This window comes from Chaetura pelagica, unplaced genomic scaffold (assembly GCF_000747805.2).
Source record: "Chaetura pelagica isolate M959 unplaced genomic scaffold, ChaPel_1.0 scaffold191, whole genome shotgun sequence".
NCBI lineage: Eukaryota > Metazoa > Chordata > Aves > Apodiformes > Apodidae > Chaetura > Chaetura pelagica.
The window spans coordinates 1,158,578-1,176,996 of NW_009952440.1; the positions used below are offsets into that span (position 1 = coordinate 1,158,578).

At 39.1% G+C, this 18,419-nt stretch overlaps 1 protein-coding gene across 1 annotated transcript in view; it reads right to left on the minus strand.

Annotated features, from left to right (window-relative positions):
- The window catches only part of VCAN (versican), a 105,203-nt gene extending 91,938 nt beyond the window's left edge, over positions 1-13,265 (minus strand). The window contains exons 1-2 of the mRNA XM_010008396.1: positions 13,196-13,265; positions 4,843-5,214 (exon numbers count right to left, since the gene is read on the minus strand). Coding sequence (XP_010006698.1) covers positions 4,843-5,214; positions 13,196-13,265 — 442 coding nt within the window. The remainder of the gene's footprint in view (positions 1-4,842; positions 5,215-13,195) is intronic.
- Between the last annotated feature and the right edge of the window lie 5,154 nt (positions 13,266-18,419).

An 18,419-nucleotide genomic window follows, 5' to 3' on the forward strand; every position in this document is an offset into this window, starting at 1 on the left:
GAGGGATTTAAGAGGGATGTGCAGAGAAGACAACACATGGAAGGAAAAATGAACATGAATGACTCGTTCTGTACATTTCTCTTCCTGTAGGAGGTTGAAGCATGTAACATTGTAATACTGTTGGATCCACTCCGAATAAAATATACCCCTGTCTGAGAGGCTAATGTAATTATAGCAGCAACCAGGGTGCAAGGAAAGCATTTCCCACAGTCAGTAACAGGAAAGGATATAACCAGTGTGATGAAACAGCCTGCAGACCTGTCAGCACTGAAGCTGTCCCCCGCCTTAAGGACAGCTCTGCGGCTGCGATTAATGACCAGGGCAGGCATCTGGCTGCACAGAAACTTTCTGCGTGGGCTAAAATTAAGTGTTTCACTCCTCTGTCTTACACTTTCACCAGCTTGTAAAATGAAATAGCAACATATAGAGTACAGTTTAATCAAACCCCACTGATCTCAGAGAGGAAATATGCGAAGCACCTGATAACTCACGTGAACAGGTGCTCTCGTTTGACTTTGGGATTAATAAAGGCATGTAGCACAGCCCATAACATGGTTAATTGCAACACCAAAAGAACTAGGTCAAGTGACCGAGTATTGTCCTTCTAGTCCCACATTGCTATGACTTTCCCAGGTCAGATCCCCAGGACTGTACACACAACTGAGACATGCCGGTTCATCACAAGAACACAACCGCTCCTACAGCCCTGGTGGAAATAAGGCAGTTTAGACTTAGCTTTAAGCTTAGCAGTTTAAACAGAGTTAAAATCAAATTATTTCACCCCTATCACAAGCTAATGATCTACACACAGGTAAGCACTGATCAGTGGATACATGATACTGAGCCACAGTGTGTTGGTGATGTCTCTGAGCTCTTGCTGAGCAGAAGATAAGCAGCAATTGATACCCAAGTAGTTGAAATAGGTTGTGTCTATATCCAAAGCAAAGAAAAATAACAGAATTAAGGCAGTTTCCAAGATTGTGCCATTCTTCAGAAATATTTTATCTGCCAAAACAGGGTGTAGTAGAAAAATACAATGTAGAGACAAAGGCAATGTGTGTGATTAAACATATATCTTTCTTGTGAACAAAAACTCAGTTAGCTGGGGTTAAGTGGTGGGTTAACCACGAGTCCATCTGTGGATATTAAAACTTGCATGTTTATAAAAAAAAAAATTACAAAACCCAATCTATGTAGGATTGTCTAAGATACTTCTGCCTCAAAAAAAAGGTATTGAAAGTTTTACTGTTTACATTCAATGACTAATACCAACTGTTCACCTTGTACAGCTTAACCTGGGAAAAACTATGCTAGAGAGAAAACTACTTCCTTAGAAATCCCGCTTTTCATTTGCAATACATTCCATTACTGGTATAATACATTCACTTGATGCATAATAGCCTCAATAGCAGTTTTATATTCCTAACATACCTAAACAGAAGGACAAAAATAGTAATTAGGGTATATTTTTTTCTTATTCAAGTTATCTTTCCCACTTATCTTTTATCTTACTTGCAAAAATTCATTTGAAAAACAGCACAGCTGTCTAACTTATTTACCTGGCATCATCAATGCTGGAATATACTTCTTGTTTGAAAGTTTAAAATTAAGGAATATCCACAAAACAAATAGAAATCCTGAAATATCCGTAACTCCACTACATTGATTTAAAAATATCCAAAAAAACAAGTATATTAATCCCATGAAGTGATTATGATAACAAAAGAGCAATTTCACCTTCTTTAGCAAAATTATGCAGATGAACTTTGGCCTACTTCATTAGGCCATTCCTGAGGCATTTGTTAAATTAGATTTAACACATGTAACAGTGGTGACACTTAGAGAAACAGAAGAACTTTCTGAAGCATTAGTAACATTTCTTCCCACATCTAAATTCACCCCCACAGGGACTTTTGAAGATGCTTTCTACCTTTAATAAAATTACTCTGTACGACTTTATGGTTAAGCTATATGATCAAGAAAGTCCTACCTGAGCCAGGGTTACCACTGCATACCTTTACACTAAAAAGGTAAACCAACACATGCCAGCTTAGTCCTTGGGAAAGGAGTGTTCCACAAATGCATTTTATGTTTAAATTGTGGTAAGTTTAAAACATGCAGAACAGCTAAACTGGTGATAATTTTACCAGGACTTCATGGATCGCCCTGCATGTCCCAGCTGCATGCAGGATTGCTGACCAAGGCTGAGCCCTGCAGAGCTCTGAAGTTACCACAATTAGTGTGGGAAGACATCCCCACACCACAGTAGCCACAGGCAGCCAGGAATGCACAAAAAGGGCGTACAGAAGATCAAAGTCACTCCAACGGTTATCACTTGGGCATATGGATTAGAAAAGACAACACATTGGAAAGAAGTTACATTTGGGACTGATGGTTTTTTGCATTTGTCTTTTTTTAAATATATATATACATATATAATATACTAACGATTTAAATTTTTGAGTAAAATCTTAAATTAAAAAAAAAAAACCCAAACATGTAAAGCTTGACTGAAATGAGGGTGGCATATTTGAGCAGCAACATTCACCTGAAATCCTTCTGAGTCTGATAAATGATCTGCTTACCTAATGTAGAAAATGAAAAAGGGAGTGCACAAATGACAATCTAACCATGCTGTTTTCCATTTGGATCAAGATCTAGCTATTTCCCCCCTCTTGAAATTTTGACATTAAAGCAGTCATGGAAAGGAAGTGTTGCAGAAAGAAAATGGGGTGTGTGAAATTGTCTTCCAATTCAAAAAAATATCTGATCTCATTCCAGTGTTTTACAGGAACATTAACCACAGAAGCTAATATATTACCATTAATCATCATATATTTTATTGTAGTAAACATCTGCTGCTGCTGGATATAGATATGTAGTCAAGGGAGCACTTGAAAAGGAGTAAGGAATGCCAGGTACACTACTGACTGAAAAGTAATGTTCAAACCAGGATTGCTTTTGCTTTTGTCATTATGACTAAACAGTTTATGAAGTTAAACAGACATTAATGGTTACACTGATTTATTATATTTCCAAATTAAGATCACACCTTAAAAATCTTTCACTGAATCCATGCCAAAACTGTTCAAGTTAGGTTAAGCATATTGGGAGAACAATGCAGTATTAAGCTCATAAAAAAAATCCTAGCCAAAGCCATAATTTTCAGCAGTAGATATTAATGTTTGCTTTGGGATTTAATCATTTGAGTAAACACTGAACTTTCAGAAAACACCTAACTGCAAAGGAGGCAGAGTCCAAACTAAGACTCACGCGAGCTAGTACATCCACACAGCAGTGTTGTTCTAAGCACACAGAGTAACTTGGGTCCAGAATTTGCCTTTACATGGCACAGAGCCAGGGCTAATACGTCCTTCCTTTCAGCACAGCTTGTTAGCTCAGGCTCAGTGCCAATCTAAGAGGGCTATATAGCACCAGACTCTGCAGCAGTCTCTATATAGTATTTATTGTGCTGTATAAGCAGGCTCGTAAGAGAAAAACATCTACAGATCAGATGCTCCTTTAGCCACTTACAAGCTTTTCAAAGTCTTGTCTCCAACTTCATCGTTTTAGAGGCTACTTCCTTATAGTGATGACAAGCAAATTCTTCACCCTGGATCCTCCACATTAGCAGCCACCCCCATATTTGCTTTCCTGCAGCTTCTGTCAGATGGATTTCCTCCTACCTATCCAACTTTTATTATTGGAACCAAAGAAACTCTTCCCTTGTGCTTGACATTCCTATCACAGAAAAAGAGCCTCCCAGTTCTGTTGGCATTATGGTTCTGTACATCAAGTGGTAAGACAGGCCAACCACAGCTTCGGTAGCAAGGTAGTTGTTGCCTTTCATCCTACACAAACAAAAAACTGCTTTTGCTTGCCAAGTCTGTCTTCTTGTAAAGACACTGACATTTTCAGACAGATATATTAGTACAATATGTATCATGTTTCAAAAATAATGGTTTGAGAAAACTTCAGAGGTATCTCCTAAAAATAATTAAAAACACCCGTGACCTATCATGTAAGAGTAGGTACTAAAATAGATGAAAAAAAGATTAAGGCTGCTCATAACAGCCAGCTCTATGCCAGCGCTGACACAAAGAGTAGCATCATCTGGCCCCACAGAATCTACAGATATTCTTGGTTTAGTAATCCAGATGTCAGATGGCAGAGACATAAAGACATTGTCATTTTCTCAAAGGCAAAGAAAGCAATGTCAGTGCCTCAGTAAGTTCAAGGACCATGTCCTTGTCATGCTGAGATGGCTCATATATTTCAAACAACTGAAATTCTTCTTCTTTTTCACACTTCATAGAAGGAGGTGGAGGGCTTCTCGCCTGCTCTAAGAGTGCTCTAAGATTTCAGGATGTTTAAATGCAAGATATACAACTTTTATAAAAGATACCAAATAGCCCTGGGACTGGTGCCTGGGGAATTCCATTTCATTATAGTAAGTGCAGAAAAACATTTTGCAAGGTGTAGAAAGGCAAGATCCATGTCTAAAAAAAAAAAAAAAAAAGAACATGAAAAGAAGGAGCTTGTCTTGGAAAGGTTGTAAATCCAATTAAAGCATCAAACTATTTTGGAAATAAGCAAACAGTGTTTATTCCAGGAAACAAGAGTAGCCTCCTCAAAAGTCGTGAGAAATAAGATAGCTATGGACTAGAAAAGATTCATAAGTATAATAAAATACAGAAAGATAATGGGCAGAGTGACCAGTTTAGTGAAGGGTAAATTGTTAAAGACACTCCTTTAAATGCTATCTAGTTATACATTAATCGCTAACTTTTCCATTTTAACTGGCGTCACTGTTGACTAGAAATGAAACAGAGAAGTCCTTACCCTCCACAGCCAGTGATACAATGCCCTGTGTGTCTTCCACTCCATACATAACGTCACAGCGATACACTCCCGCATCACTCGCACGCAGCTTAGAGAAAGTCAGGGAAGCATCTCCACTCTCCTCTGAATTGGTGGGAACAGACACTCTGTCTTTGTAGCTTTGACCTATTTTGATGTTGCCATTTTGGGCTACCAGGACTGTGGTTTCTTTTGCATCCTTTCCACTTTTATCCAGTTCAACCTTAGACCATTTGATTCGAAGATACTCAGCTGCATAGCTGGAGGCTATAGTGGGTGTAGTTGAAAAGAAGCATGGCAGGACTGAAGTTCCAGAGAGGGATCCCTTTACCAGGGCTTTTTTTTCTGCTTTAACTAGAAAAAGGGGAGGGAGGGTGGAAAGAAAGGAGAAAGAAAACACATTAGTGGAACAGCAAAATTTGAAACAGATATATTTAATTGTTATTTAATTATTCACAAATATGCAAGACCTGAAATCCATGAAACTTAGCTGACCTGTAGCAAGACTGATTAGCGTAAACTAAAAAAGCTTGTGCTAATATCATGGGCTGCAGGTGGAGCCCTTTTATGTTTGGGCAAAAGTAATGCACTGGTCTCTGACTTGTTTTCTCCACTTATTACAGTCACCTAGTTTTTTACCATCTTCAGAAACTGTTTTGACATTTTAGATGAGAGATGAACAGTAAAAGCTATGATTTTTTTTTACTTCATAGAAGGAAGACCATTCTGTGTGAAAGATGGTGAGCTCACTTCTACTGCTAGCCAAAAGCATGGACACAGGGGAGCAACTCATGTTTACACCTAACCTGGCCTCACAATAGCTTGCTCATTTGTTCCTGTCCTAAGAGTATAACTTAGCCCATGATTTTGCATACATGACATCCCTTACTCCATTATTCTTTCAAGGGTTAACTCATTTTTTTGCATACATGCTGAAACAAAAGCCTTCCCAGAGAGATTATCCCAAAAAGTTATTCTTTTAAAATTATTTCCTTGTAGCCTCAAGGACTTTAACACATTACAGATATGAAGTATTTAAGGATGTTAAAGCAAAGAAGGAAGTGCAGGGCACAGAAAATCCCTGCTTGGCTCAGACTTGACATGATAGGACCATTATCATTTTTTATGACATCTCCAGCTGCAAACACTTTACAGTGAAATGCTTCCATCTGACATTATCCTGAGGGGAAAGTTGACTACTGTTCATCCAACCTGCACACAGCAACCATCTGAAGAGATTCTTTCTGTCAGATTTATGTTTTTTAATGGCACATTATTTCACCATTTATAATGGCTTAATGAAGATTAAAAGCTTATGCACAACAGTATCTATCTTACCTCCTTCACTGTCCTGCACTCTTAACATTTTTTGAAAGGTGGAACATGCTAATCATTAATTTGAAGTGAGCTAAAACTAGTACATTCTAGAAGATCAATAAAACTTCAATATACGCCACCAACAGACTAAGACATGAAATAGGACACACCGTCATACAAAAATTATCTAGCTATTTATCTGTAATCAGACATATCATCTCCCCATAAAGAACAGAAGTTTGTTTTTTGGGTTTTGGCTTGTTTTTTTGTTTTATTTTGGTGGGGGCTTTTGGGGGCGGATGGAAGAAGGAAAAAAAAAAAAAAGAATAATTTGTCATTAATTTGATTATTTTGACAGAGACAGATTACTTTGTACAGGATAAGGTATTAATACTATTATCTATAAAGGTTAAATACAAGAATCATCAGCTTGATGACCAAGCCTTTTAATAATAAAGTACTAATTAGAAAAACAAACCCCAAAAAATGGACTGAACAAGGAAGACCCAGAAGTTTGAATGAAAGTCCTTAGGTCCTTCCCACCCATGCCTACCTAACTAGAAATTCTTGGGAACACAATGCAGATACACTCAAGATTACTTTATCAAAACTGATTAGACCAGAGAGAGTATAATGGGGTAGTTCTATGCCAAAACCAGCTGCTGGCACCCAAAACTCAGCTGGAAAATTCATATAGAACAGCACTGTCTGAGCACACTTACCAGCAAGGTGCTCACTCTGCAATTCAGATGTGGTGAGATTCTCATTATTCCATTAACTTGTAAACAGGGACCAGTGACAATGCGACTCACATTTATTAGTCAACCCAACTAATCACTTCATACATCTCAGGTTTAGACCTAGCAAGAATCTATTTGTAAAATAGGAAGGACAAAAACAGGTCCAATACAAAACTGACAACTGGAGAATTCAGAAGGCTTGAAGACAAACCTGTAGAAGTTACTGAAGACTAAAGACTACCTGAAAAGCTTTTACTGAATACATATTTCTCTAGGGGGTGGGGGGAAATTCACCAAGGTTCTTTTTTTTGTTTGCCATAAGGGAATAATTACTCAGCTCAACCAGCATCAACTGCCTTCTAAAAACTAGAAATAACTGATTTTATCCTGAAAATATACACTATGGAAACACCACTGCCTTTTATATCACTTTTAATTTCTTGAAACTTCACTGAGTTACAGTGGAGTAGAGATAAAGAAACAGAATGAATACTCAGTCCTATCTGTTGTGATGGAATTACTGCCAGTATTCACAGGTGGGAGATTAAAATCAGTCTGAAAATATTTAGTATTTATTATGATCTCTTGTCATCTATATACATTACAGGAACTTCTTAAATGAAAAATTACCTAGTTATAATTATCCTGACTGACAGAATTTTAATAAACTTTTGAGAATGAACCCTGAGGAAATTTCCTCTTTAAAATTTTGTTTTCACGTCATCAGACTAAAATCTTTGGCAAACAGCACATACCATCATGATATGCAAACTAATCTATCCTAAATTGGGCTGCATCCCAGAAAAGGAGACTATGTGGCTCAAACATTCCCATCTAACTGTAGAAAGCTTTATAAAACACTATATAAAAGAACTTTGTTTTGAAGAGGGAAGAGGGAGGAGAAGGGAGAGGGAGGGGCTTTTCTCTATTGAAAAAAAAAAAATAGTAATAGCATTTTTGTCTTCCTCTGTTTAAATATTAAATATTCCCAGCATCAGAATAAGTAGCAGGAACAGCATGTAGAAAAAAAATCTGCTTCTATGTCCTGACAGAAGTCAGTCTTGTCAGGTCTAATTTACTGGGTAGGATTTTGCCACATCTTATTACTGTTCCAAACCTAAAGCTATGGCTATGCATTTGTGTCAATTTAGCATGGGGATGATGGCATGTAGCATACTCTTTCTTTAAAAAAATAAAAATAAAAAAAATCAGTTTTCCTTGTTATGCTTCTTTTACCCAGCAAAAACTGTCCTCCCAGTCCTCCCAGTTGCAAGGGAGGACTTCAGTTGCAAAGTCCTACGAATTACAGTACTTTGATATCTTTATTTTTAAGTGGGATACAAGCTACTGAAGGACTTCTTGCTTGAGAACAAAACATATTTCCCTAGAATTTGTATTTTTTTTTATGTTGAAAATGTTAAAGAATTCTTTAAAAATAAATTGTAAAACAAAATAAAAATTAAAAAAGATAGAATTTTGCACTAGTGGCTTGCATCTGTTACATTAGCCACAGCAACCAGACCAGTAGATCTGTAATGAACAACAAGCCTGAAGAAAACAATACCCTACATGAAGTAACACTGCTTAGAGAGGCAATTTTTCTATGTAAATAAGCTAACTGTACAGAATGTTGCTGCTGAGTAGGCAGACAAAAACTCCATGCTTAAAGAATAAAATATATTTATTTTAAGCCAAATTTAGGACACAAAACAGTTGAATCTCATTTTTAAGTTCATCAACAACCTGCCTAGATATGTGTTACACTGCCCTGCCTACCAGTAGCAACAGAAAGGATCAACAAAATTATGTGTTCTGTTAATCTGATTACTAATACTGAGCCTAATCTTTTAATTAACCATAAATCTTTTAATGAAGATAATGACAAATTAAAGTGAATGCACCGTTATATGCAACAAAGGTAACAGAATGAGACCCAAGAAAAACCCTCACCGAGTTCTTTATCAGGCAATTTGTATGAGCAAGCAGAAAAAGAGAAAGAGGCATAGAGTGAGGCAGCCATCACAGGCATGCACACACGTTTTATAGCACATAGAGAACATAAACATGATCTGTTAAACTGATGTTTAAATAGGTGTATTAATTCTATACTTTTGAAAGAACATGCCACACACTGAAACCTAGGGGGTTTCTACTCTCTTCTGGATTACAAGGCTTTCATGAAAGCCTACTCACTCATGGCATGACAAATAAACACTTAAAACGGGTAAGATAAACTTCAACATTGATCATAAATCACAAGGTCCATCTTGTAAACCCCAATATCCTAACACCAGCTTGCTCAAAGGGAGCACATGCCATGCTTGCAGTAGGCGTAAACCTTGCTTGTGAACTTCTGTCAGTAATCCTTCAGATGTACCAGAGCAAACACTAAGGGTCTCACAGAGGGGCACTCCCATGACCCCAGAAGCTTATACCATATTTCCTGCTGCCTTCTTGACACACATCTTCTTAGAATTTAAAGCCTCAAAGAAGCCATGCAAGACCATTTTCAATTTGCCCTCAAAGGAAAAATACTTCTGTGGCTACATAAAATCTAATGAGCATGCCATGCAAACATGCAAGGTATTTATGAACATGACCATTCACAAAGATGAGAAGTGGAAGAGAAAAGGTAGATGGGAATAACAAATAGTGGTGAATGCATAAAACTTGACCATCTTCTATCTTGCTGTGCTCCAAATTAAGCTTCAGTTTTGTTATGACTTAATATTAAGACTCACAAACTCCAGGATTTACACTTTTAAAATAGCTGCTGATTTTGACAAATTTCCCATATGGTTCTCTACAGAAAAATGTAAAACTTTCAGAAAAATTTTGCCTGAAAACTTTTTAAAGGAAATATTGCAATGCATTATATTGAAATGACTATTTCGTTAAATTGAACTAAACCACATGGATTGATCCAATCCATTGTGGAAATGTAATATTGGGAACCTGTGTTTCATGAAAGATTTAAAGTCTTAAATTTTATATTCAAATTCAGGATCTAAGAAGAAAATCTTAAGATGTTTAACCCTTTAAAATGTAGAGATGTTTTTAGAGTATTTTCTTAAAAAACAACAATAAAAACAGCTGTACTTGTAAAGATTTTAAGTAAACTTGTAACATTTGTCTTCAAAAATGTTTCTACACAGACTGATTGACAAAATAGAAGAACATGAGTTGATCCCACAGACTCTATTGGATCAATTCATGAAAAAGAAAAATGTTCCCATCTTTCTCTTCTTCACCGTGGCCATATGTTAAACATGTTTAAGACTATTAAAAAATTGTGGTCTCCAGCTTAAAAAATAAAACACACAAATTTTGCAGTGTGTTCTAGGAACACAAGGGTCATTCTGAATCTCTTCTGAAAGATTCAGGCAAATTGGGACTAGCCAGCAGCTGGGCTATATTCCTGAGAAGCGCTTACTGGAATGTTCACACAGAACTCGCTTAAGTACTAAAAATTCTATTCTGGAGACAACAGGAGCCATTTAAGAGTTAATAAAAGGTGGAAAAAGTCAGGAGACATCTAAAGGATCCATCCTGTTTCTCCCCACCTCCAGTGATGCACTCCTAGTCCCTGCATTCTGCCAGACCCAGCATTTGCACAAGACAGTATGTCTGATTCAGTGGAAAAATAACCTGCAAGATATGCCATATGCTCTTTCAAACAAATCATTCGCTGGTTCACCTGGCCATATCACCACATAAATAGTACTGTCAGCACAAAAGAAAGCATTAAAACTAGTACTAGGGGACAGAAAAAGGGCAGGACTATTCCATCTAAAGCTGAAAAGCAAATGCAGTTAGACTGGCCATGGAACTATGCCCTATAAAAGAAGATACTTTCAATAGGTAATAACAAATGCTAAGTTTAAATTTCATGTCAGATTCCTTTGCTTTATTCTATCTCCTTACATGTTCTCCATCCTAAGGCTGATTTGCAGGTAGGCCTCTCCTCATGTGATTGACATACTACCCTTTACTCTATTTTGAAGCTAATTATTGCTAGCAGCATTTTGTTGGGGATTGTTTTTTTGTGGTTGTTTTTTTTTTTCCCTGGAGGGGGGTTGGACTGGATGATCTTTCAAGGTCCCTTATAACTACTAAGATTCTGTGATTTCTGCCTTAAAGAAAGCTACAACTTAGAATCACAAAACGCTTTGGTTTGGAAGGGACCTTCATACACCATCAAATCCAAACCCTCTGCCATAGCAGGGACAATTTCCAGCATATTGAGTTGCTCCAAGCCCCATCCAACCTGACCTTGAACATTTCCATGGATGGCCTACCTGTAAATTCTGTGAGACATTGCTCCAGTGTCTCACCATCATTACTGTAAAAAATTTATGTCCAATCTGAACCTACTCTCATTTTAAAACTGTTGCACCTCGTCCACTCCAGTAAAAAGTCTCTATCTTCTTATAAGCCTCCTGTAAGCATAAGTAGCTTATCCAATAAAAACTTCCAAGTTCACCATGCAGACTTACATTGCATTTCTGACAATTGCTTACTCTGCCTCTCTGACTGCTTCACACAGTGAAGTAATGAACAAATCATTACATGTCAGCTGTGGATCCAAGATCTATACATCAGCCTACACTTACAGACATTTTACTAAGGAAAAAACTGAGGGGAGGAGAAAAAAAAAAGCTTGACATTTAATAACTAACTCTCAGCCCCCCACAAATAGGAAAATGGATCTGAGCTTTCGTGGCTTGCCTTCAGCCCAAAGTCATGAGTTTGTTGTCCCTGAGGACAAGTCTAATTGTCCCAGCCTGCTGTATGTTTAATGAAGCCTCAAAAAATAAAATCAGCTTTATAGGGGATGGTAGGAAGTAATAAAGGATGATGCTTTAAACCTGCTTGAGGGAAAAAAAACACTTTTCTTTTTTCAATTGGCTTCACTATGCACAATGGTCTTTTCCTCTATCTTACCAGCCTACCTAAAGACTTTACTAGCAACAATGTTCAAGCTGGGGGAAAAAAAATAAATTTACTTTCCCAAAGGCCAAAGTCCATTTGAAGAGTTCCTGGAATGAAGAGATGGTGGGGAGGGAAATAAAAAAATTGCTTTGAGGTTTAGGAAAGCTATTATCTTAATTTTGTGAGTCTGCAGCAGCTAGAGGGACCTTTCTCTTACTAAAGATTTGATTCAAATTTTCTAATAACTGTGGCAACCACACATGAACACATACTTTAGTGTTGGCATGTAATCACCAAGAGTAGTAAGGATTCCTCCTTTCCACCCAAACCAAAGACCTGTAGCTGCTCTAACACATCCTTGTTCCAGATCCCAGCAGTCAAGGGATCTGCCCCCCATGTTAGCTCATGGAAGCCTGCCCCACAACAGAAGGCTGACAGCCAGACTGCCCACTCTAGAGGCATGGCCCCAACTGCTCCTCAACAGATCACAGAGCAAAGCAGAAACAGGGCCACTGGTTTCCACTGTATCCCAGTGTCACATGGCAACTTTCACCCTGAATAGAGAGGGTGCAAGCTATGACTACAGACCCAAGAGGCTGTTGTGGCACAACCTACATGAGCACTTTGGGATATGACTGGTAAGTATGCCAGACTTTCCTATTTGGTGTTTTTTGGGCTATTCCCTTTTTTTCCCCTTTTTTTAGACTACTCCTCCTGTAGGCCAAAAACTCCTCCATTTCATGGACCATTTCTGCAGCCTGGCTATGACTATCTCAGGAACCTGCTCCTGCTCCCATGCAGGCAGCACTGCTCACTGCTCCCCCTGTGGCACCAGGCTGAAGCTCCCATGGAATGTGTCTGTCCTCCACTAAAATCAGCACCTCCTATCAGACCTCACCTCACCTGCTGCAAGGAGCTCCTTAGTGGATCATGGAAAATGAAAGTACAAGATATATCTGCCCAACAGGTCTATCATATCAGAAGCACAGGTTAAAGGATGCATCCTTGAATATTTGGAGAAAACAATCTATTTTGCTTTACACAATGTAATCCTATGGCTATCCTTACAGTAATGGGAGTTAGAAACCTCAGAAGACATCAGACAGGCATGTGAATACCTTGTCAAAAACATGCCCACCACCTAGACATCTCTATATAAATTAGTAAGGCAGTAAGGAGAAAACAAAAACAAAGTTAGTTACAAAATACAGCAAAAAGAGTGGTAGAGGCAAGACCAGAAACTGCATTTCCTGAGTATGGGCTGTTTCCCAAGTCCTGGGAAATACCCTACTGATTTAATGGCTAAAATTAGTTTCAGTAAATGGTTCTGTGTATAACAGACTTACCTTTAGGTAGCATGGATGTTATAACTAATGTAGAATACATCCATAAGATACTTTTTATACTTAACAACATCTTGACCTAAAAAAAAAAGAACAAAGCAGTAAGTGGTTAGCAATGTATTGTGTCCTTATCAAGTGTTACAACTCAGTACATCAGTGTTTGTCATTGATATTAGAAGTCATCTACTTAAAAAAGATATCCAGCAGAGCACTGAACAACTCATAATATACACACTGTCTGCTACTTTTTTTTCCAGTGTTTCAAATGTATTCCCATACAGTGGTAGCAGTGCATGAATATAATTTGATTACTTTTTCCTGGCATAGTTCTGCAAGTTCAGAAACAACATTTGGGTAGTTTTATCTCCATAACCCAAACTACCTTGTCATTTAGCAACAGCTGACATCCCAGTTCATGTCAGGAGGGGCTCCCATCACAAAATGCTCATGAATTTTGATGGTGAGTCAGTGTCCACACTATGATCCTTCCCATCTGCAAGCAGATTGCCAAATGACCTCCTGCTTTCAAGATTTCTCAACTTGGTATTTTATGGTAGAAATGTTTTATAATGATGTGTCCCTGTTGAATACAGCTTTATAATGAGTTTCAGGTTACTCAGACATGTCTGTTCCCTTTGGGTTTGCTTCTCATTTCCTTTACAGGCTCCACCTTCTAACACTTAAAAAGTTACACAGGTTAAATTTTTAAATGTCTTAACATTTTAAAAGTAAGATAACAAAAGCTTTAGCATAAACTTTAGCTAGTATAAAGAATTTAAAAAGAGTTCCTCTTCCTATAGTTACATATATGTACTACCACGCCAATGTGAGAAATAACTTTCAGCAATAGTTTGTCAAACACTGCTGTGGGAATTTTTTTTATCACAAAATCCTCAGTTTCCTGATATTGCTGTCAAAATATATGACTTGGGTTTACTTGAGCAAGTAACCTGAACTGATAAGTTTTTTCCTGTCCAAGAGAAATTACAACTGAAGAAACAGTGCAAAAAGAAATTTAATAGATATACATCTGTTTTATAATTATGGGACTTGTACTGCACATACATATTTTAGCATTTTTTTGCATTTGTATTTTAGTTCTTTAGTACTTACATATAATGCCTTAAGAGTAAAACATTAATTAATACATTCAAAAACATTCAGAAGCTATACTGAATGTGACAGCAAGACACACAGAGAAACATCTTCAGAAAACTATTGGTGATGTAGTTCAGTCTCAGGAAAGTTTTCTCCACAGCTGCAGCCCAAACTTCACATGAGTCTGTGTGAATTGGCATCTATCCTGTAACGGCTGAACGGTTCAGAAAAGATGCAAAACATCTCAAACCAAGCCTTTCCAATGAGGCAATCTCTAACATAACAGCATCATGCTAAAAATTCCCACCCAAAAGGGCTGAAAACCCAAGACCTTTTCACTCCCTATACATAGATGTCCAGAGCCGGCTGGTTGCACTGGGAAACATATGCTGCAGCCTATTCCCAGGGCGTGGAGGAAAGAATACAGCTGCTTTCCATGGAGAAGACTGCATGCTGCCAAAGACGCCCCATCTCTGCTTCAGCCGTTCAATAGAGCTGAGTGTATAATGTGATATCACTTATTTTGCAATATGAACTTCATGGAATTTGCACTTCTTATGACTGAGTCCCAAACAAGAAGCAGGACTTCTTTAACTTAATTCAGTTTGAGCTCTATCTGCCATAAAACTTTTTCTGAAGACTCTAATATATACACTCAACATCATCCAGCCAGAGTTTTGTCTCTCCCTACGCTTAAACAATCCAAGCTGTACATGGAGAAAACAAAAGTGACTATTTCATAGATACTTTTAAAAATCTATAATGTGCTCTGGTAGACTATGCATGCCCTAGTAATTCCCTGTAGAAGGTTATAAATGAGGACGTTGCACAAAGTAAGGGCTGCAGACTTTGAAACTCTTTTCAAGCAGTGGACCAGCTTGGAAACAGACAGTCACGTGTTTGCTTAGATAAACATTTCAATTATCCTCATTATTACACAACATTTTTAAAAAATGAGAGGTCATACTGAGCCTACAGATGTGCAGAGACTGGAAGGCCCTTCAAGCAAGCCCTGTATCTTGAAGCTGCTGGAAGCCTCAAGCACCAAAACCACAGCAAACTAGTTCCTTCAGTAACACAAGCACTCTGAAGAGAGCACAAAAAGACCAACAGACTTCCCCACCCTCAAAGGTGGTGGATGCTGGACCTGCCTGCAAGACAGTACAAAAGCCCTGGACCCTGCCAAAGCAGGGTGACTTCAGACCTTCTTTTGAGATTTTCTGTCCACATGTGCTGCCCATGCGTCACAGACTGGCTGCAGCAACAGCTAAACAAAGATCTAGAACAAACTGTTTATAAGTTTAGCTTTCCATGTTTACCCACAGGCTTTATATCCCTCCTTCCCCAGAAGGCAACCTTGGCTTTTGGAAGCAGAAACAAGGAAATCAAAGGAATCTGCCAGGAAAAAGAATAAAGGATTTTCTTCCTTCTGCAAGACAGGCGTGTTTCACCTCAACAGGGATGGTAGGATGTTGCAACCACCACCAGCTCCACCCTATTGACCCTGACCAGCAGTACTTGCGTACTTGGCACATGCCTACAGGAGCCCTGCTTCCCTCTGATGTTCACTGCAGTACTGTCATGACAAGTGGTGCAACTTCTTCCACATTTGGTAAGAACCTTGTTGCTACACTCAGAGAGAGCTGAGAGCTTCAAATGTGAGCTGCTGCTCTACTCTACAAATCCAGAGCACAGGGAGGACCCATCTTCCCATTCCTCTCCATCTGCACACAAGCACAGGTCTTCTGATCTTGTGTTCGCTACTTCATTGCAAATGCAATTTGAGGAATCTTACTGAAAATAACCTCATATCTTCAGCTTCCAGTCCCTAAACACAATACACACACCAACAATTAAATATAAAAACAGAGACACAACTCTGGAAAGATAATTTTCAAGATGTCCTGTGACTGCTGAACTCAACCATCAGTACAGAAGAAGCATTCATTCATGGCTGTGGTGATTACTTAGTCTTTTACTGAGTAGGGCTGCACAAAGTGCTTGGATAGCTCAAGGAAATTGCACTGTTTGAGCATGGAGCTTAATATGAGACAGCTGCCAAAAAACCCCACCTGGCTCTTGGAAAATCAACTCTCAACCTTTTCTTTTTATAACTCTCCTCTACCCCAAGGTGCTTGCTCAAACCCTTCAGGGAAGTGTTTGATTTTTAGCCCTTAGGCTCATGATCATGATTCCCATGCAACCCTCCATGCACCAGAGTTTTCACACTCTGGTCCTTGGTGGGCTCCCATAAACACTCCTGGGTTAGTGAGTGTTGTTCCACTGCAGCTGTCAGAATTAAATGTGCAATTACCCCTGCCACCCTCTCCAAACAACAGCACTGCGGATCATAACAGCAGGACTTTGCTCAGCTTCCCCAGGGCATCCTAGCCTAGGAGAGAGCTGAGCCCTGCAGGCCGGATACCAGCAATCCTCCTCAAAAGCCACAGGAAGAGGCTGCTGCTTACACCTGGCACCCCAATTGCCATTCAGTGCTGCCCACATTTCCAGGCCACTGCTAGCAGATGGAACTGCTCCTGCCTCCTCCCCTTTGGCTGGCAGAGGCTGACCCTTCTCCCATGTAGACTGCTGAGCAAAATCCCTGCTCTAAAACTGATTTGCTTTTCCCATTCCACCACTCTACAAAGGGCTCTGCTGGCTCGCTGCTGTACTGCCCCTACATCCACTCTAATTAGCCAAAATCCTTCTAACCATACCTTTTTCCACAAGCTTCTTTTTTTCCCCCTTGGTGTCACTACACCTAAAGTAAGAGAAGGCCGTAACACTATGGATACACAGCAAGAAAATCCTGCCAACTCAAGACTGCAAGACTTGAATAAGTGTTTAATTTCCACCTTCTGTTAAAAAAGTATCTCACTTAATGTGACCAAACTTGGGTTGCCTGCTGGCTAGTTTCCAACTGGGCTGATCCATTTTATTAGGAGTTACATCAAGCAGACCAATCTACAGTAGTAATTTGCACTACATTTTTAAACTGGATGCAACCATGACCACAGCATCTTTTAACTAGAAGACGCCAAGTCCTCGACAAACTCCACATCTTTAATAACTAACAGCAGAAGTTCTCTCTGTGAGATCAGGGCTCCTATTTTTGCAGGCACCTTTCCTTACCACAGCAAAAATTCGTAGGAGCAGTAACTTCTGATCAGATTCCAGCTCATGTTTAGCTTACAATGTAAGCTTGATCTCACACCAATGCTATTTTAATTTAACCAGATGGGAGAACATCATGTCTTTCTTTCTGTTTTAAACTCCAGGTTAAGAAAGACGGTACATTGTCCTAAAACCTACCATCTAAAAACTTTTCTAAATTTCTCTGAAGTTGGGACAACAAAGTTTTTACTTTCATGGAGGTGATACTGTCTTGAAAGGCTGCATTTTCTTAGCTCACACTGAGATTGATGCAGCATGTGCTCTACAGCTGTATTGTGAAAGCTGGACAAGTTCCTTAAACATGTAAAAAGCAGCCTATCCCCACTGACCCTCCTTGCCTACATACCAAAAGTTAGGTTCACATAAAAAACTCTAAAAAAAAAAAAAAAAAAAAAAGAAGGAAGGGGGCAAAAACTCTTAACAGATCCTGGCACAAGGAAAGTGATTTGAGGTTGCTGCTCCTAATAATGGGTAAAACAGTAAATTACAGGGCTCCCAGTGAAACCCCAGCAAGCTAGAAAGGACTGATCCCAGACACAGCACACCTCTTGCTACCTCCTGAGCTCTGCCTGAAACCCTGACAGCTGCTATCCTTTCTCAAACGCTGCACTTTCTTTTCCCTGTGCGCTCCTTTGATCCTTAGATATGCCATCTGACTTTTAATTGCTGACATGCATCCACCTCACCGTAAGTGCTGCCTAATTAACTTTGCCATTTTCACCGCTTCTCTGCCACGTGATGAATTAGCCCACTGTGCTGCCACATGGCGGACTCAGCCCTGCATCCCGTTTATCACTGGCATCCACTTAGCCCTATACTTGCAAAGCTCCTCCTAAGGCCTCCAAGAAGTCCTAAGGGTATCCGCATCATCCCTCCCTCACCACCTCCGGCTCCTGCAGCCGCTGGAGGAACAATTCCCACCCCGGAGCCTCAGCTGGAGCGGGGCTTGCTCCAA